This window comes from Diadema setosum, chromosome 21, assembly GCF_964275005.1.
Source record: "Diadema setosum chromosome 21, eeDiaSeto1, whole genome shotgun sequence".
NCBI classification, from domain to species: Eukaryota; Metazoa; Echinodermata; class Echinoidea; order Diadematoida; family Diadematidae; genus Diadema; species Diadema setosum.
Window position 1 is genome coordinate 24,299,901 of NC_092705.1, and position 22,288 is coordinate 24,322,188.

General features: G+C 39.0%; 1 protein-coding gene across 1 annotated transcript in view; it reads right to left on the bottom strand.

Annotated features, from left to right (window-relative positions):
- Window positions 1-18,903, bottom strand: part of LOC140244425 (ATP-binding cassette sub-family C member 4-like) — a 52,069-nt gene extending 33,166 nt beyond the window's left edge. Inside the window, exons 1-4 of the mRNA XM_072324064.1 lie at window positions 18,789-18,903; window positions 11,695-11,805; window positions 5,960-6,080; window positions 2,322-2,540 (exon numbers count right to left, since the gene is read on the bottom strand). Coding sequence (XP_072180165.1) covers window positions 2,322-2,540; window positions 5,960-6,080; window positions 11,695-11,805; window positions 18,789-18,853 — 516 coding nt within the window. The 5' untranslated portion in view covers window positions 18,854-18,903. The remainder of the gene's footprint in view (window positions 1-2,321; window positions 2,541-5,959; window positions 6,081-11,694; window positions 11,806-18,788) is intronic.
- Between the last annotated feature and the right edge of the window lie 3,385 nt (window positions 18,904-22,288).

The window sequence follows — 22,288 nt, forward strand, 5'->3', positions numbered from 1 at the left end:
CGTGTCACATGTGACGATTCCACAATAGTGTTTAAAAAAAAAAGGGAAAAAGAAAAATGCAATCCTAATCTCAGTATGCAGAAAAAGGGAAACTGATTTCAGTGTTCTAAACGAAAGACAACTCAAGCTACCAATGATCATGGGGTAAAAAATGGATATCATGCAAACATTCAATAATTAAGTTTGAAAGCAATCAATCATGTACTGGACGTCTTCAGACTGCAATATCAAAAGTGAACGTAAGACTCCGTTTACAGTGCGGGGCTGGGCTGAGCCGCGGCCGAGAACAGCCTCTATTACGGGGCCGAGCCCCGCAATTTTGTCCGTTTACACTGCCGGGCTCGGCCGCGCTTTTAATTCAAACCTTTCAATATTTTGTCGTAGTAGCGCTCTGCTTGTAAACAAATGCAATTTGGTATAGCCTGGTTTTCAGACCCTTTGCCAACTGGATTCCGTGGCGATGAAGTCGCCGTTCGGGCAAATGCCTTTCCCGAAGGAAAAATCCTTTGCAGGACAAAACCACCTCAAACTATACTAGTTTTCGACGTTGAGGGGGTTAATATCGTGAATAGCGAAATAGTACGGGCAGAGGGTCTGGAAGCCAGACTAAAATTGGCCGCGCTTTTGGCCCAGTTTGCGTTTACACCAAGTAGACGCGGCTCGGCCGTGGCCGAGACCACCTCCAGAGCATGGCCAAATGCGTGGCCAATTTTGGCCTCGCATTTGGCCTTTTGCGCATTTACACTGAAATGAAGGAGGGCTTGGCCGCGGCCGAGCTGCGGCCGAGCTCGCACTGTAAATGGGGTCTGTGCCATATGGCATCATTTCTGAGGAGATTTGTTTTGTCTCAATAAACAATTATCAACCAACAGTTAGCCTCACTGACCTTATGGTCTGATCAGGGCTCGATTATACGAGACCAAATGGAAACAAAAAGGAAAACAAAGGTAGGCATGCAGAATGACGACACGCCCATGTACGTATGAAACACTGAAACAGTTTCTCAAGGGTAATCCCCAACTGTCATACTTGAAGTTTTTTATGATGTGAACAAGACACTCTCTATTATATACACCATTTGTTTTAGGGTGAGTATTTTTCTGCTATGCAGGAACACACAACAGCCCTAATTAGTAAATACGTCCGGCAGAGAGTGTAGTGAAAGGGGCCTGTGTCTTAGAACATGAGGTCATTATAAATCTGTAATAATCTTGCTGTAACTGTAATGAGGCCTAGACTAATATATCATATATGAATAGAAATTTAAAGACACTATCAAGGGTTAAAATTGCGTGCAATATTGTGTGTAGGGTTAGGTGCAAGTGAATGTATTATTCTGATACTAGATGCACCTATACAATGATTTTTTTTAATGACACCAGGGGCTCGTTTCATAAAACTTGTCATCAGTGACAACTGCCACATTTCTATGACAAATTTGCTCTCAGCCAATCAGATGCAAGGATTTCAGCAGCTTGTCACATCTATGACAACTTGCCACTGATGACAAGTTTTATGAAACGGGTCCCAGGAGAGCTTGCAAATGGGTAAAATGTCTCTGTACCATAGAGATACCTTCACACTAGGAAAGTCTTCATTCGTCTGTCTCTACATTCAATGACTGAAACGTTACAGACTATTATTTGCTTGTCCTATAGAGTCCATATTTTAAAGCCAAAACAAGGCTTACTCTTCACAATCAATACTAGTAACAAAATTTCCTGACTGAATAAAGAGACTTTCTGGCCAGTATTCACAAAGGTAAAATAAATCAAGACAATAGATTATATCTCACTTGTGGTCACATATTCTCAACAGACATCGCGTACTGGGTTCTAGGACAATTATTCCTGGAAAATTACCTCAGATCAATCCCCTAACTCTATGAAAACCCTAGTCCTACATGTAGAACCGAATCCTAACCCTAATCCAAATTCTCACCCTAAACCTAACCCTCACCCAAATCTTTACGCGAACCCTATCATTACACCAGTATTAACCCGTTGCGTACGGGAACCTGGTGGCCTGCGTATTAAGTCTATGGGCATTTCAGAATTCAGAACGGGTTTAATAAGCTATGGGGGGGGGGGGGAGATTGTTCTGAGGGGTTATTGTCCTAATACGCCCATACTGAATGCATACTGACAGGCACATGTGCTAGGTATCGGTACTTCATTTTTGCTATGCATTTCTTCTTGTTTAAGATTCAACCCACAGATTCAATGTATACAACCTTAATGAATTTTTCAGCCATTGGCTTTAGTTAGTAAAGAATGTGATTACATGGCGGTGTGGCGTATGTCTTCGAGTCGTTTGCTTACTTTTCGAAATATGAGCGTGCTCGTCGCTATCCGGATCTGCATGCCGAGTCTCTGCATATTGAAAAAGTATGGGTGATGCATAATGGTGGCGAACGCACCGCAGACGGCCATGCCGAATGCGCACAGGTACGCCTGAAGCGTGGTGATGCCGGGATCTGGCGAGAAGTATGTCACGAGGATGCTGAGAAGAATGGGCTGGAGTAGCTTGAAGATGCATTCCTGAAAGAGAGTGAGATATTAAAGGCATAATTTACCATTTGCAGAAGAAACAAAAACCCAGCATTAATGCTTTAAAATAGTTCTAAAATGTGATTTAGGGATAGAAACAACCACTGTAAAAATTTGAATCTGGATAATCGATGTTAAGAATAAGATGTTTGTCTGTTTTCACTGAACATTGGGTCTGCTGTCATACCACAACACAACAAAACGGCTTTAATAGATACAGTACAGTAGATACACGAGTTGTGGTGTACAGCAGTGTATTTGTAGTAGCATTCATTTGCAGGTCCCAGGTTGAGAGAATACTACAAACCACCAAAAACTTGATCAACAGCAAATGAACTCATGTATGACGTGATAAAAAGAAACTAAAAGCCAAACTTAAGTGTTTCATATAACATGTAGACTACAAATCTACAGTAGGACAAATGTAATTCTAGCAATAAAAGACGAGAGATATAGTAAATATGTCATGTACTGTAAAGCTAAAAACCCAATCACACCAAGGACATTTTTCAACCTCATACTGCAATTACATAATGTAATAATTTCCTTGTTATATTTTCACTGAAAAGTTGGATTTTTCCTTGTATTTGTGATATCACATTTATTTATGAAATTATGCATGATTGAGCTGCATTTCAAACTTCCTGCCTTTAATTCCAAAATCTAAAATGTCAATGCCTACAAATACTTTAACCCACTGAAGACTAATCCCGAATATACTCCGACAGGTGTCTATAAGAAATGTGTGCTATAGCAAACTCAGCTCGTCCTCAACAGGTTAATAGGAATTCACTACAAATGTAGCTATTACCAAGACAGTCATACAACATGAAGTTGAAACAGACTCCAGGCTTTGTTTACCAAGTTGATCTCACTGAATCACAACACACAGAAATACAATTGTATTTCTCTTGCAAGTTTCAATAAAATAAAAAAAAAATAAAAAAATATGTATATTTATATATATATATATATATATATATATATATACATATATATAGAATATCCATGTTGATTAGGTAGTCCACGTGTTGGCAAGATAAAAAGATAAGTGATGGTGTCTATAAGAAATGTGTGCTATAGCAAACTCAGCTCGTCCTCAACTGGTTAATAGGAATTCACTACAAATGTAGCTATTACCAAGACAGTCATACAACATGAAGTCGAAACAGACTCCAGGCTTTGTTTATCAAGTTGATCTCACTGAATCACAACACACAGAAATACAATTGTATTTCTCTTGCAAGTTTCCATAAAAACCCCCCATATATATACATATATGTTGTATATATATTAAAATGACTGGTATTCCATACCAAAACAGCAATGAAAAGGTGACGTACAAATAAGTACGTCAACCTTCACTCTTTTTGCATGAGCATTGTTCGTCAGGGATGCCTGTTAGAAATAAAAGAACTTGAACTTTGATACTAGTTACCAGGGCCTGAATTCAGGCTTTTGCTGTTGAGCCGCTGAAAACTGGCAATCCCAATCATTTTATATGGAGTTCTTTATTGATGTGTAAACATTATCATGCTTAATACTGCATGACTTGCCCTACAAAGTAACAGACCAAGAGGCAAGGCTCTGCTTGCTGTACAATGGACATTCAGGTTAGCACATAGTGCTTGTTGCTCAATAAGCCAGTTCACCATTAGCAATGGCCTGCAATGACCTCTGAATAGATTTTTCAAAACATGAATCCTTTATTATACCCCATTTACACAATCTTTTAATACACTCTTTCTGTTATGTGTTCAAATTCTGTGCATGCTTTATTCACAAGTCAGTTTACAAGTCAGTTTCAAGAGAAGGTCTGCGACGACCTTTATGTGGCCATACTCAGACTGGAACTGTACCTGGCTTACACGTATATTCCACTGCACAACACCTACAAATCTACATGTAGTAATGCTAAGATGGCCAGTGATGCATACCTGTAGTAGAATTTGAAAGGAACTTTTGCCAAAGTCACGAACCACTCCAGTGGCTATCTAATGTATTATCTCTATAATTTCCATAACATTCTGTAAAGAAATATGACAAATTACAAACAAGGGTTTGACACATGCCATGATTTTGACAGTTTTGACTGTACAAAAATGAGAAATCAGTTGCAGCGCCTTTCAGTGAATACATGAATCACACAGACATACACACTGCGTGTTATATTATTAGCTGCATCATGTTTGCACAAGCCTTTTGTATCATTTGTTTGGGGCAGGCAGGCACTTTTTTTTTTCTGTGCAGAGTCATTGTCACTAAAAAAGGGTGATGGGGGGGGGGGGGGTGTCTTGAGGTCTCCTCTATTGAGCCAGAGGTCTCAGAATACATAAAATATGCTAGTCCTGAAATGGTTATGAATGTCTCCTCTGATGTTGAAAAACAACTTCCTCAAACTGCGCCCATCCTGTTTATCCCGTTTTCCTGGAAGTTGAAAGCAATTTGCCATTGCTGTGGCCTCCGGCGAGTGTTTATTCTTTGGCATTGATAAATGAAACAGACTGTAGAAATATCTGTTTCATTTTGCTCTCTGTACTAGAGCACTCTCCAGGTACACAGAGAGTAAAATATGGTTTCATATCTTTATATGAATATATCAATCAATCTATCAGGTCTTGGAATTATTTCGCTTTATAACATAATTCTCATCAAATTGGCAACACAGAAGTTCACTGCCTTATATCCTATAGGGCCTATCGGAAGAAACGGGTTAAGTTGCTGTACATCTGCTCAGAGTCTAATACAAATAGGGTTTATAATATATCTAAAAAAAAACACCATAACCCCTAACGCTCAAAACTGTCTTGCTAATTTAGGAAACAGTTAATGATTTCACCTGGCTTTTGATAGTGAGCCCCGCTTTAACAAAGCCTTGTTTCCGCAACAATGTCCGGGTGGCTTCTGGATAACTTTTTTTTTTACCATGCCTGTTAAAATGGGCCCCACAAATTGCTGCTCGGAAGTCGTCGTGGCAACTTTTGCCAAATTCTGCCTTGGTCAGCTATTAAAGATAATTATCACAACATTACCCTGATATTACCCAGGTAGCCCAACTGTTATCTAGAACGCAACTGCAGTAACATTCTTTTGATACACTATACATGCATATATAATGCAACATCGCAGACAGAGAATGTTTGACATACCACGCACTGCTGCAGTTTTATTGCCTGAGGCGAGGAATTTTGTTCACCCGACATTGTACCAATAAGGTCTCTTTAAATGGGGCTTCAGTAATGTACTAGCTAACATCTGAATGCTGACGTTGTGCACAGCAATAAGGTCTCTTTAAATGGGGCTGTCAGTAATGTAGCTAACATCTGAATCCCTTTATATACCAGTACCTACCTTGGCCACATATCAGAGCGCAATGTACTGCATAATACCTTTGCAACATCGTAACATACCTCAGCAAACACAATCATTCCCGAGAAAGCCAGGGGGCGCCAGAATGTCTTGGCGAGAGCTCTCAGAAGACTTGGCTTTTTATGACGACATTCGGCCGACTGCAACTCCGTACGCCAATTCCTGCATGTATACATAAGAAGTGAATTTCAAGAGAAAAATGGGGATGGGGGAAGAAGTTGGGTAAGAAATACCAAATCTGCTGCAGGTCATACATTGTAAGACATTCAAGGGGCTGCAAAAACAAAGACTATCTTTCACTGTGCATGGAACATACAGAATCAAACTTCATATTGCATTACATTAGCTGTCAAATACTGACCGCTTCTCATTCTTCCTGGCGTGATAGGGTAGCTCTTTCAATTATTACCGGTGTTCTATCATAAGGCCCTTCGTATTCTGCTCAATTGTTCACTGTTTTTACTCTTTCTTATCAGACTAACTTAAACTGGCACCCTGGAATTCCACTTTCATTCCTTTTCTTTCACCCACTTGAGAGGCACATCCAACATTAATGTCATTGTCATAGAAACCAAACGCCTCCTCCCAGTGCATGAATCAGATTACAAAAGTTATCCATACAACGTACAGCTTGGCATACAATACCATTATGTACAATTGTAGAGCTCGAGCACAAGCTATGTATGTAAGACTTTTTATCGAGATGCTCAAAACAAGAATTCAGTGATTTGTTACTTGCAAGCCTGAGTAATCATTCAACTGTTCTATCTCCCTACTTGTTTTGTGCCAGTCATGCTCAGTGGACATGTTTGTGTATGCACCCATTATTGTCTTCAGAAAGCCTTGTATTACAATCACACACTATAATTCTCTCTCATTCTTTCTCAGAGTTTAGCCTTGGGATAAAACTGGCATCGGCACAATACCAATACTACCCATGTTGTATTATCTCCCTCATCAAGTATGGTATAAATTGCATTGGTCCAGTGGTTAATCTGCAGCCATGTTCACACAGCTGCACTGTCATCCAAGATTTGCAAAATTGCTCTTTACCATACATGATGTACCGTACGTACACAACTTGTACATTTTGCAAGGGGTTATATTCACACAGTGCATGTCATGGTCCAATACGTGTAGTTCCGTAGCTCTATACTCTACATGTACTCAGGAAGAGCAATGGGGCACATGCAACAACCCCGGCCCATATCAGGCATATCTGGGTAGGTGTCCATTCATCAGAAATAAAATCAGGCCTAACCATGGCCCCACTGTCAACTTCTGTTTAAATGCTGTTAAATTGTACACTTTCTTATTGATCAGCACTTGTGTTAATCACATTTCATGTGGTTAGAAACACTGCGCTAACTAACTTTATGTTTTTATAGCTAACCAAGTGAGTTCCGTTCATACTGTTGCTGAACTTTTGGCCCTTGGGGAGCCGCTATCATCAAACTCATCAAACTAAAAGTTCCCTGTTAGGGTAGGACAGTGTGAACGTAATTTTTGTCATTCTTGTAATCCTTCATTCATCTTCATCTCACAACCATTGCAACAAACCAGCTCCCATTTCTGCTCAACATAACCTGTTGAGGACGGACTGATTTTGCTAACAGTAACAAGCATTTCTCATAGACACCTGCCCGAGTATACTCGGGACTCGTCCTCAACGAGTTAAGAACCTCAGTAAAGACAACCTTTTGTAGTACATTGTAGTACATCCATCATGTGATATCCAGTTATTGATCATATAGGACAGGTGTACATAACAGGTCTATGTATGTGGAACAAATTACAAACCAGATAAGAAAGCCCTTGACCCTGTTTACAGTGAGTGAAAAGGCCGGGCTCGGCCAGGGCCAAGACCGGCCTCCCTTTCACTGTAAACGCGCAAAAGGCCAAATGTGGTACCAGAGACGGCTGCGCATTTGGCCAAGCTCTGGAGGTACTTGTAGTATTGGTCTGGCCTTTTCTTGCTGTAAACGCACACGGGGCAAAATGTGGTACAGCTGTACCAAATTGTGACCGGCACGCTCCCAGTAATAATAGTTTGCTTACAAGCAGAGTGCAACTATGACAAAATATTGAAAGGTTTGAATTAAAAGCCCGGGCTGAGCCCTCCACTGTAAACGGACAGAATTGCGGGGCCCGAGTACCGAAACTGAGGCTGGGCTCAGCCTGGGCTCAGCCCGGGCTCGGCCCAGCCCTGGACTGTAAACGGGGTCAGAGTCATGGCTCCCAGTAATAATAGTTGCTTACAAGCAGAGTGCAACTATGACAAAATATTGAAAGGTTTGAATTAAAAGCCCGGGCTGAGCCCTCCACTGTAAACGGACAGAATTGCGGGGCCCGAGTACCGAAACTGAGGCTGGGCTCAGCCTGGGCTCGGCCCAGCCCTGGACTGTAAACGGGGTCAGAGTCATGGCTCAAATTTGTCTGAACACATATTAGTAATTGAGAGGTCCCTTCTAGTTCAAGTCCCCTGACAGCAAGCATACAGTGTAGTGCTCCACAGCAGGGAATTTCATCCTCACTGTCTAGTCCTTTGGAGGGGTACAGGACAAGTTCACATTTTTCGTAAATTTAATACACACATGGATTTCTTAAATACATCAATATTTATAGTAGAACATATCAGAGAAGGTTTGAAGAAAATCAGAAATCAAATCAAAAGTTATGAATTTTTAAAGTTTCATGTGCCTGCAGACCACTCTTCAAGATTATCTGACATTACAAGTTCACTCTTCATTCTTCAGCCATCATGATAACAATCTCTGTTTGCAGACTCACACCTTCCGGACTACAGCTGAGTCATTTCTCTTCCTGTCTTCATAAAATAAAACAGTACATGTATGTGAAGCTGTAGATCAGTTTCTTTGGAAGCATTTCCACTCTTAGTTTTCACTTTCATTTAGGGTGCATTATGCTCAACATTTCTGGGCCATATGCAGGTTTTCACAAGTCAGTGAGAGTGCAAAACACAGCTGCATCCCAACTCACTTTGGTATTATCAATATAAACAGTGTTTCAAAATGCTGTAAATGCACAAGAAGTTCTGTTTACAATTGACGATTTTCTCTAATCAAATTCATGGGGAGCACAAATGCAAAACATGTGCACAGACGCTTATAAAGTACTGACGCTTATAAAATACTGATTGTCAAATACTGATTGTCATCTCAACACCTTTCCCGTTCACAAGAAAATGTGCATGCCCGGCCAGCCGCCCTTTCAAACATTGTGCGATGTTTTGCTTTCCGTAGCTCGAGCTCCCTGTTGGCAATGCATGCATACTGATTATGCATGAACAGCTCACAACAATAGTGGTATGTAAATGTCAACTGTCATCAACTACTAGTACCTCCCAAAGTTCCCATAATTGGTGCACTAGTAAATTAAAGAAAAAATATTAAACTACAATCATAAACATGCTAAATGTGTAGCTAGTCAAAATGTCATCATGCACATACTCAACACTTCTGAGAAAGCGAGTACCCCAATTTGAGCAGCCTGCTTTAGGTTAATGTACAATTGTAGCAAGTGCAAACGCAGTTCACGTTCCCAAAATCAGCTCTTTCTTGACGCTGACAAAATTGAGAGTAAACAGTAACCTCATGAACAGTGTTTAGGATCAGCATTTTGAATCAGCATTTCAAAAAGCAGACTCTGCCTTTGGAAATTGAGTATCGGTGTAAAGTATACCTGTAGACTTCTCATCATGGTCCTACAAGCACGCAGTGACTTGTGAGTACACTGTACACACATACATGTACCTTGTTTTTATCTTCAACAGTATACATCACGGTGGTCTAAAACTTGAAATGTGAGCATGTTGCAAGCTCAGAATCTGAGAATATAGCAGAAATTGTATGTGCACAGTGTGCACATCACAGGCACGTAGTACGCAATATTTTGCAGCTTTACCTCTCTTTTTGCTGCTTATGGTTTGTACATTCAATGTTCTCTCTCATGTTTTGCACACAAATATCGAAGTACCAGGTAGTTTGATGTTTCTTGTGTCTTGCACAGTGTTTTTCACATGTTTGAATACATTTTATTTTGAGCTTGTTGCAAATTCTTGAGGATGTTGCACAAGAGCTAAAGGATGTTGCACAAGAATTTGAGCATGTTCAAGCGACATGGTGAACCCCTCGTGGACCACACTGATACATGATCGTGCCATGGTTTCAATTGTCTTCCTCCACACGTGTACTTCCTTTTTTCTTGTCATATAATCAGCTCTCTATTGAGCACATCATAATGGCCTTGTTGTTTTATTTTGTTTTCCTTATCACATATCTCATGGCGAGGACTATGCCCAATGGTAACAGGACATACAATGTACTGTGCTTGAAATCACATTTCTCAGCTCTGCTTCATGGCAGACAGAACGACACATTTATACTGTTTCGGGAGGGATTCTTTTTCCCTTTGTTGCTTGAGATGCAGACAACATATTATCAGCAGTCGTCCGAACCATCACATCCAATTTTCGCGTGAGAATGATATTTCAAGATTATCACGTTTGAAGTTTACCCATTTTTCAATCATGATTGCTACACTTTTATGTCCAGCATTTCCAATTATTTTTGTAGTTATCATACATTAGACTGTAATTCTTGCTCTAATGTGTAATGTTTTCATAGAATTGCATTTATTATGCGAGAAATCACAAGAGAGCTACACACGTTTTTTCAGTTTGCAAAAAGACCATTGCATTTACCATGCATACGACAGTTTTGTTGACCGCACGCACAGTACTTGCAGACACCAAACCATCGTACAGGTGCATATTGTATATCACAACATTATACAATGTATATTAGCAGGGATGCCCGAGCCACGAAAATGTCCACTTTTAAAGTAATATGTTATCAAACGCTTGTTGAATAATCAATAGATTTAAAAAATATGACTTAACCCTAAAAAGACTGGGGGGGGGGGGCCTAAAAGGCCCCCCCCCTCGACATTTCGCGCGATTACTCAGCAACACGCAATGCTCTCGCCGCGATGCTCTGTGACTTTTTTCTTTCGAGTTTCCCGCACATTTTGACACCAAATTTGTGTCGCCCGGGGGTACGGTTCTGAAGTTACATAACTTTTTGTACATGCACGTGAGACCGAAAATGGCTCAAAAATGCGATTTTGTGTACAAAGTCAATACAAACTGAGTTTTATCACATGGTTCATATAAATATGCTTATTTTTACTCTCAATGGCTAAAATCAATTTGTTTTAGTAGTATTATGCTTCAAAAAGGGTCTGCCACAAATTCTGCTGAAAAAAACAACAAAAACAAAAGGTCAAAAAAACAAAGAAATACATAAGAAATTCATAAAACAATAAAATAAATCAGAAATTGATTTTGATACCGAATTTTTTTTCAAGTTCATTTGCTAAGAGTGCTACAAAGAATATCTAGACCAAAAATGAGCACTTTTGGAGCTTTATTTACTGATTTAGATAAAAAAGGTCTGATTTCTCGCATAAATTAGCATAATTAATCAAAATAAAATAAAAGAAGACTATTTTGGAAAATTTAGATATACGATCTTTTAGATTACATCGCACACTACCATTGTGCAAATTTCCGCGGCGATCGCGCGATCCACGGCCGAGATCTTAAGGGGGGGCCCTTTAGGCCCCCCCCCCAGTCTTTCGAGCTACCAAAATAGCCCAGTCTTTTTAGGGTTAAAAGACTAATATATCACCAAACCACAAGATATTTAGTTTCTGCAACTTCCAGGACAAAGATACCAGGAGGGAGGAAGCTCACCTCTCCAAGCTGTCGGCAAGGGCCTCTGCAGAGTCGGAGGGACACACCCTGTGAAGCTGTGGCATCTCCAAGGTATTTTTGTAGCCATATTTGAAGAGAGGTAAGAGCCAGCTGCAATTCACAATGTAAATGAAATATTAAAAAGGGTGAGATTTTTAATAATCACTTGAGGAATTCACTTGCTAATCTGTGTTGACGTTTTATGATTACATAATATGTGCGAAGAAATGAACAAGGACTGGATTTCTGTACGCTTTTCCCTGTCACAGAAAGACAGACAGACGCACAGGCACAGACACACAGACACACAGACACACACACACACAATGCTTCACTCTCAAAACGCAAACTATTAATGCAAAGAGAGCCCCTCCTTCATCCCCTTCAAAACAAAACAAAACAAAACAAAACCACCAACCTGACCATTAAAGGGAAGATAAACCCCAAGAGCAACGTGGATTGAGTGAAAGCAGCAACATTAGTAGAACACATCAGTGAAAGTTTGAGGAAAATCGGACAATCGATGCAAAAGTTATGAATTTTTAAAGTTTTGGTGTTGGAACCGCTGGATGAGGAGACTACGAGAGGATATGACGTATGAGTGGACAACAATACAAAGAAAATATAAAGGAAATTCAACAAAAATTCACTTTTCTAGAATCATGAAAGAGCAATGGACCAACCTCTTTCAGAAAGCAGGGGGAATAATTGCTACCCTTAAAGGGAAGATAAACCCCAAGAGCAATGTGGATTGAGTGAAAGCAGCAACATTAGTAGAACACATCAGTGAAAGTTTGAGGGAAATCGCACAATCGATGCAAAAGTTATGAATCTTTAAAGTTTTGGTGTTGGAACCGCTGGATGAGGAGACTACTAGAGGATATGACGTATGAGTGGACAACAATACAAAGAAAATATAAAGGAAATTCAACAAAAATTCACTTTTCTAGAATCATGAAAGAGCAATGGACCAACCTCTTTCAGAAAGCAGGGGGAATAATTGCTACTCTTAACATACAGTATGTCAATATCAAGTTGATGGAATTTGTAATTTTCATGAAAAATGGATTTTTGTAGAATTTTCTTTATATTTTCTTGGTATTGTTGTCCACTCATACGTCATAACCTCTAGTAGTCTCCTCATCCGGCGGTTCCAACACAAAAACTTTAAAAATTCATAACTTTTGCATCGATTGTCCGATTTTCTTCAAACTGTCACTGATGTGTTCTACTAATGTTGCTGCTTTCACTCAATCCACATTGCTCTTGGGGTTTATCTTCCCTTTAACATACAATGTATGTCAATATCAAGTTGATGGAATTTGTTATTTTCATGAAAATGGATTTTTGTAGAATTTTCTTTATATTTTCTTGGTATTGTTGTCCACTCATACGTCATAACCTCTGGTAGTCTCCTCATCCAGCGGTTCCAACACCAAAACTTTAAAAATTCATAACTTTTGCATCGATTGTCCGATTTTCTTCAAACTTTCACTGATGTGTGTACAATTGTACTAATGTTGCTGCTTTCACTCAATCCACATTGCTCTTGGGGTTTATCTTCCCTTTAAAGAAATTTACAATGTCATGCAAATAGTAGAGTGTGAGTAAATACCCCTTGTGAACAAACACAAGTTGCAAACTTACACAAAAAAGTAGGTGACATAAAAACAAAAATCAAACTAGAAAAGCCCGGATCATGACAAAAATTTAATCATCTGTCCCTTGTGTGCCATTATCAATGTTTCCCACAAGTTTTGTTCAAATCAGTTCATAACTTTTTGAGTTACTACATTGTATACACACAGACAAACAAACTTTAAACAAACCAATGCCGATGTAAATGTTTTCATTATAATCTGTTTACATAAAATAGAAACAAAAATATTGTACATAAGTAAGTACAAAAAGATCACATAAAAATATATCAATTGGATTTGACAAAAGTAACATTTTATGCAATATTCTGTTGGCTCCATTGCTACAAAATATTGCAATATCTCTTCAGTACCTACGTATGATCTGAGAGCTTATATTTGTTGATACAGAAAAGATCACACCTACAAATGTATTATCACTGCCATGCCAATAAATTTCCACTCAGCAAATATTTACTGGCCATGATACAGGTGTATCTCAGATCTGAGACAGACAAGAGATTGTAAACCCAGGTCTCATGTTTGATCTACCAAGTGGTTTGACATGTATTGTGATAAAATGTCACTTGACAATCTTTTCATGTCGCAAGTAAAAACAGACAAACAAAAACAAAACAGAACAAACTCTTGCAATTCTGCCTATACATGTACTGTAAATCAAATTTTCTGTTTACAGAGGATGTACTGTAAACCGAGGAATGTTGGCGAGCATTTTAATTTTGCACATTTCACGAGCCAAGATTCGCAAAATTAAAATTCACATGAAAGTTTTTGTCTACACTACGCATTGAATGTTAGAGCCAACTTGCGAAAATTTCATGCTGCGAAAAAGGCTGTCGGCTCCAATACGCGAAAATATCGTTTTACAGTACATGCCATTCAAAAAGTAGTTCCTATTATTTTCAAACAGCGCAGCTAGCAGACATAAGCTACCGGTACATACCTGTACACACTTTAATTTCTTGATGCGTCTCAACAACAAGACCCATTACTTGCATACAGGTGTAGGAAGCTTTGATCTCATACATAATGTGGTCATTACAGGTACAGTGTGTAAATGTAGCTTTCATGTGCAAGACATGCCATAAAACACTATTCACAGTCCCGAATTCACATTGGACCCCCGAGAATAATAGTCAAACACTTAAATAGAATAGATTGCCATTTGATCAGAACACAAATGGAAAGAATTCCTCGGCAGCAATAACAAAAATGACCTAAAAATGCATGAATTCTCTCACGTGTGCTGCAAATGCACTGAATAACAGTGCAGTATTCAAAGCTGCAGTTTGACAACACTGTCTGAATTTCAGTCCACAAATAATATCATGTAAAGGACAAATTATAAGGTACCGATAAAACTTGGTATGCTTACAAAAGAGTTCTGGTGATTTTATGAGCGATCAATAAACAGAGCCAAAAGTCCAAAAGGCCTAAAGGTGGGGGAGTTCAATCATGATAAGACTTTATAGCCTGCAAAGAAATGTAATGCCATGTAAAACTGCCACTAGTCATGTACAGCTTTAAAATTGTTATGTGTACATGCACCACACTGACCACAAAGTCCCTATCTGATGCAGTTTTCCTTTGAAGTGCCAAGATTTCATGGGCTGCATTTATCATCTTTCCCCTTTTGAAACGGCTTTCAAAAGCCGTTTCCAAAGCCCTTTAGAAACAGCTTCCAAAATAGTAGCGTTTATCAACTCATTGTGATTCTGTTGATTTTGTCTAGTTACATGAAGGGCCGTCCCGAGGTGCATACCCGGCATGGGCAAGCTCCGAGGCCAATCTCGCGAACACTGGATAGTTTCTCATTTTCGACTTCAGTTCATGTTGAACTTCGGGCTCTGCCCACAAAAGCAGTAGACATCACACATCTTCTGGTGCCCAACTGGCACCTTTGTAGCAGCTATATCTGCAATCAAAACGATCCCTGATCAGAAGAGAGCGATAAATTAATACAGAAAGAAAACTTAAAAACAGACAAATGAACAAATTTGCAGTTTTCAAAAAGGCTTTCCAAACCCCATAACCAAAACAGCTTTGCATTTTAATCATCTTGTAAAAATTCCCTGAAAGCCAATTTGGAAAGCCTGTTTCTGCTGAGAAAAAGAGTTGATAAACGCACCCATGGACAATAGCCAAAATTTGTACATGTAGCTTTCCTATCAAGTGGGAGATAAATTACCCACTACATAATGTCAAGTGTACCGTATGTACTACCTGGTGTCTGCTCCTTGTCACATGCATATCTCTATTTTTTTTTAAAAAAGGCATGTTCACACTTTTTCAGAATTTCATGTACATTTGAATACACTGCCTGCTTTCACTTTTCTTCTTTCTCTTTTTTTTTTTTTTTCCTCCTTAAGGAGGTACAATGTACTTGGTCTCTGGAGCTCCTAATTATTATGCAGGTGAAAAATGAAGAAGAAGAAAGAGTCAATACGATCTTGTCTTTTCATACAGACCTGATTTTTGTTAGTGCTCAGCGTCGCTGCTAATCTTGTCATCAACATGATTTACACTGTATGAGTTTCACATACATAAACTACTGATCACAGCTCTACATTGTAGTTAAAAATGATCGACACTATCTGCATATTTCTAGCATTCTTTGTTCCCCACTTTCTCTGATTTTGTACTTCATTTCTTGACATGATCTTGTACTTTGTCTTTTGACAGATAACGGAAGATGACACAGAGATCAAATGATAATTGCTACTTCTGCAAACCAGCTTTAATAAAGATTGCTTGCATATTGAGTCTTGTTATTCTGTACTGTGTGGGGGTAATACTATAGTAGCTGATTTCTATCATTTAAGGTTTTCAAAGTCTTTATTCCTCTCTACTTTTTAAAGGACAGATCCCCAGCCTGAATGCTCAGAGCATATAAAAAATCCACTCTTGTCAGACAAATAAAATGAATGGGTGCTTTCCTGTAAAAAGCCCAAGAAGTCGTGAAAACAACATTTCTGTAGTTTGGTGAGCACTATCAAATCTTTTTAAAGGTTTTCAAATTATTTACTCCTCTCTACTCTTTTAATTTTCTTTGAAAACCAAATCACACACGCCCTTTCCTGTTCATCCTGATTTTTATTCCTATTGCAGTGACTGTGTACGTGAATACCTTGGTTGATTCCACGGTTACAAATGACATTCACCCATTGAGGACGAGTCCCAAGTATACTCAGGCAGGTGTTTAAGGGAAATGAGTGTTGTAGCTAAATCAGTCCATCCTCAATGGGTTAACAGTTCTGGTATATACACATACAATACACTGCAATAAAAAAAAAAAAAGAAGAAGAAGAAGAAAGAAAGAAAGTACAGCAGCAGATGATGTACAGAAGAGTCTACCTGCATTGGAAACATATCAAGACACAAACCTCCTATTGGCTTGATTCCCAAGGATGTATTGTCTCATAAACAATACCTTCATACGTGATGAACAATACCTACAATGTAGCTGATGCTGGGATGTGTCACCCACCATCAACGAAAAGCATGCACACTGTCATGAAGGACAACTGCCACAAAGTCAAATGCGACTGAAATCAACACCAATATTGCAGTCAATCATCATGACATGTCGGACATTTGGCAGCTCCTACTTTTATTTACATGCTTTAGAAGGAACATCTTCCCACATTGCAGCACGTTCACCTCTCTGCCATTTAAGTACATATGTACAAATGTACCCAGCAGGCAGTGAATGAATCAGGCACCCATGAATCCTAAAAATTTATGAATCTATCAGGCCTTTAACACGTTGAGGACGGACTGATTTTGCTACAGTGTACAACACGCAATTCCCGTCGAGACACTTGCCCAGGTGTACTCGGGACTCGTCCTCAAGGGGTTAAACAGTTAACAATTACTCTACAAACCATCTTCCTGACAGGCTGCATAGCACTGAAGTTGTTTTACAATTTTTTAGGGCCTATATTAAGTACCAAGTTTAACATTCAGATTTAAACAAGATTGCAATTACGCTCCATATCATCGTTCATTCACACTGCAGGAATTACTTCATGGATTCTATTATTTTGAATTTCAGAGCGACGAGGGGAGGTTTGGATTCTTTCCAGTTCCGTCAATCACTCTTGATCCTTCTTTCTGCAGGAATAATTGGAAGGTCAACGTAATCATAATCTCCACACCACAAAATACAATTGGAGTTTAGTTTTTGTTCGCATGGTTGTTACATTGCTTAGAATCTTAATTCTGGGGAAATGTGACTGAAAAATACCTCTGGACCATCATCTGAAACACGATTGGAATTAAGTTTCAAATCACCTTCCTCAATTCCAGTTTGCATTCACATGGCAAGCTTAATTAATTTGAAATGTACAACTCTAGTTTGCTCACCATATAACAGCACAATTAGCTATTAAAAAAGCCAAACATGGCATTCAGCGCATACGACAGCAAGCAAGCCATGCAACAAAACGCTTATGTACAGCTTTTTAAATACAGACATTTCCTGCCATGTGTGTGCTAGCTTGCTCTGGGAACCCTATAGCTTGCATGGATTGTACGCTGCCTGCGCTGGATGCAGTGGGATGCTTGCACAAAAGGTGCCCAAAGGCTAGGGGATGGCGGAACACCGAAGAAAGTTAAACTGTATAAAATAATTACACAGTAGTTTGCTGACAAATTGGAGTACCCACCTCCTCTATGAGAATAGTGTGGAAAAGAAAACTTGGATGAATTGGAATAGACCATGATCAATCCGATATGACAAAATCAGCTTAGTTCTGATTTTATTTTTCTCTTTATATTTGTAAAATGATGACATAGACTTCACTTTCATGGGGCTGATTCATGCATGGAGAGGCGAGAGCCGCAGATAGAACTTAGAAGCAACAAAAATTCTGAGTCGGATCAGACCTAAATTACAGGTGTGGCAGCCCTGCAATATGCATTGAGCGAACCCATTGGCACCTTTGTTTTTGTGGGTCGCTGCGCTGCACATGGGTTGATTAAAACTAAATTTTTGTCAAACAGCGTAGACAATTTTTTTTTTCTTTTCACTCAGCATGGCCATGGAGAGTGGACATGTGTGTGTATATTACCAAAGATGGGTTGCGAACTTGCGACATCGACAAGTCATTGATGTGAGATGGATGAGAAGTGAACAGGGGACTTCAGGAGCATCATTGCCATAGGTCTACATAAATGCCTAAAACGCTTAGCATTAGCTTGCTGAATTTCAGCAGGGAGCATATCTAAAGGACAAGGTTTATCGGCATTTTCCGGTTTATCATCATCACTCAGCTCAGCTCAGCTCAGAGACATTATGCGAGGATATGCGACACTACCCCCGAGAAAAATACACAAGGCCCTAGCTAGACTCTCGATGTTACTACGTACGAGACACATCATCTTGCATCAACGACTGTGGTTACGGTAGAACAAGAGCAGAAATTACCGACTCACCAGAAAAACATCTGTGCTAAACAAGATCTATCTGCAGCGACTGGGTTAGGTGGACCGTCCTCCATTATTCAGTTGCCACGATTTCCAGAGCGTAGACTATATCACTGTATCGACTTCAATTGAGCTGGACGCCAAATTTACCGGCAACATAACGCATCTCGCTCACGGCTTTCTGTAGAGAGCAGGGCATCATATCATACGCAGTCCCGATACCTAGTGTAAGGTCTCTCGTTGTGTACCTGCAACGAACGTTGAGCTGTCGTGGTTTCGCAATCGGTATCGCGCGCTACGATACGATACAAGGCATGCAAGGTTCGAAAGGGGAGTTCTTACGTACGCGTCACGTAAGCTGCCTGCCTGCATGCTCACTTGCAACAAAAAAGAAAAAAAAAAAAGAAAAAAAAAAGTGTAGCTTTCATCTGCGATATTGCGTAATGATTTCACTCGCTAGTCTCATCTCAAGTGCATTGTAAGTCAACACCAGTACCTACATGTATACTACTACTAATAAAACTACTAAGTGATCATATTCAATTTTAAACCTACTATTCAACCGACACTCAACAGTGGGCTTGACAAAAAAAAAAATGCTTGAATGATAGTAGACTTACAAAATACTGATGACAATTTGGCTCGAGTTTATACAATAACAATGACAATTGAATGACTTTATGCACTGTTGGTAACAACTTATGAAACAAAGCACCCAGTGACAATAAGCCAGTTCGGGGTTCCACTTTGAGCATGAGCAGAAAAAGGTCATCAGTACCGGCAGGGCATGTTGGTTTTTTTATTCACTAAGATAACCATCTGTAATGTAATGATTATTCAAGTGATCATTATGAGTGGTGCTTGCCAGCACATCCACCTGACAGCAAAAGCGGTATTTGACAATATCAATAGAAAAAGATTGTTAATACATTCAATGCGAAATAATGAAATGGATGCTTTCCAAAGTGCTAATTGATGGATCATTCTGGTCATCTGGTCTACGCATGTTCATTCTTTGTTTGAACATGACTGATGAATTCCATAAATTGTTACGTTGGGTAAGCTGAAATACCTTCTCTCGCTTGAAAACTCGTGGAGTGCCTAATCAACAGAGAAAGAAGAAAGGTCATTTGTACCGATGTGCCCATGAGTTAACCCCGAACTGGCTTATTCACCGGTCATTCCGGGCACCATCAGAACATTACACAGGCAAGCATCAAAATTGATATTGTTTCACTTAGGGTAATGTGTCATTCGAAGCTAACAATAAGATGGCATTATCACCTTTCATATTATGTGGGAAGGAGTCTGCAACCTTGCCCCCCCCCCCTCCGTTCAGCGGCCCCTGCCATAAAGTTAAAGATTTTTTTTTTTCAATGCAAGAACTTCACCTTAGTACTGCTGAACAATTTCAAAGTAGCTTGCGTCATTTTATAATTGAGTATGATTTTGTTTTGTCCTCAGGTTTTCATCAGTTTGCACCTACATTGTATTTCTAAAGGCACTATTCTCAGGGACTATACTCCCAGATTTATATAAAGTCACAAAAAATGTGCATCAAAGTAAGTTAAATACCCTGTGTAAGGGCGAATGTTGCTCGATCTGTGATGAGTTTGTTTGTTTGTTTGTTTTTTTCCCGAAATACGTGTATTGTATCATAGAGTGGAACCCGGTGCTATACCCACAGCTAGCCCATAAGATAGGCCAAGCCACTCACTTACTTGCGCTTTGAAAGTTGTGTGTGTGTGTGTGTGTGTCTAAATCATATTGGTATAAATAGATTTAAATATTTAAGTGAGAATTTTCCATTAAGCATCAGTATGTGTGTGTGTGTGTGTGTGTGTGTGTGTGTGTGTGTGTGTGTGTGTGTGTGTGTGTGTGTGTGTGAGTGCGTATATGTTTTCGGTGCCTTTACCCGTGATATGTTTGTGATATTACATAACCTTGTCATATTCTTGATTTTTCTACATGTGTGTGAATGTAAACAATCTGCCTTAAGCAGTTTTTGTGTTCGTTCAGGTTATATTACTCAGTTGTAGATTGTTTATCACCAGCCCTATTAATGCTTTTCAGCAGCCCCTTCATCATTTCCAACAACTTACTTTTGTTTAGTTGACCTTCCAAGTAAAATATGATTTCGGTAAAACAGTTGAATACACACAATGACACAACTGAAATACAATCACACGTTGTGACTTGCCAGCTCAAACATTGAACCTAAGTTGTTGGATAGTGAGGGGACTGCTAAAAAGCAGGCTTGCATAATTATAGTTTGCAGTCTCTCATTAAAAGAATATATAACATATAAATATATATTATAAAAAGATGAAAAGATGAGATAAAGATGAAATTCTACTGTAAGATTAAAAAAAAATGTAATAAGCCAGCAAAACTATAATAGGTAAAATGCCTGAGGACAAAAAAAAAAAAGACAAGGAGGACAAAAAGAGAGAGAGAGAGAGATTACATACACACACACAAACACAACACAAGGCAGCTCTTGTAAAAAAAAAAAAAAAAAAAATGAAAGAGAGAGAAACAAAACGATAAGCTTGGAATAACAGGAAGACACTTGCTTCCGGAAGTATTTTCAGTCAGTATTTTCGTTTGCGAGACTGTACTTTCTGTTTGTATCAGTGTGTACTCGGATTGCTTGTGTGTGTGTCTGTATCTGTGGTTCTGTGTGTGTGTGTGGGGGGGGGGGGGGGGGACACTTGTGTGTATGTTAACTCCTGAATGTAAAATGTGAACGGTTACAGAAAAAAAAAAGCATGAATGACTGGAAAATCACACCAGATAGAGATATGAGACGAATATGAATGAAAATTTAACGAAAATGATTGACAAAAGACGAAATCGATCCTGCTGTTTTCAGTGCTGCGAGTGAGACTGACGAATTTGAACTGTAAGAATGACGAAAATAAATGCCAAATGACTAAACTGAATGGACTTTATTTGAAAATGAACGACGAAAGACGAATTTGAAAGTAAGATTGGCCTATTGCCGACATCCTGTGACGAAATTGAAGTAAAAATTTGTGAAATTGAATGAAAAAAGTTTGAAAATGAATGGGAAAACCTATATAATCCTTTAGCTTTACCGTACTTTATTATTTTTGTGAAATGTCGAGAGCCTTAAAAGCTTATACGAAACTCTGAAATATCCGTGTATACATGTATATCATTCTGTTGTCTCTATCGATATATCCCTTTCTCTTTTTTTTTTTTCTCGGAGCATTACCTGTATTATTTTTGTGAAATTAGTACTGGGCTCACACCTGTAAATAAAATGGAATGTCCCAGACCCCTTCACAAATTCGTACCAAAGATACCAAAATAAATGAAGAAAAAAAATAACTAAAAATCATTAATGCAGTTTTGCATAAAACTGAATAGCTGCACATATTGAGTATGAATTCCTCTACAAACTGCATTTTGGTTTGAAGATGAAAGCTTTTCTCATGGAATTTGAAGGGACTATATTTCATTGGGTACGTGTACAGAAAATA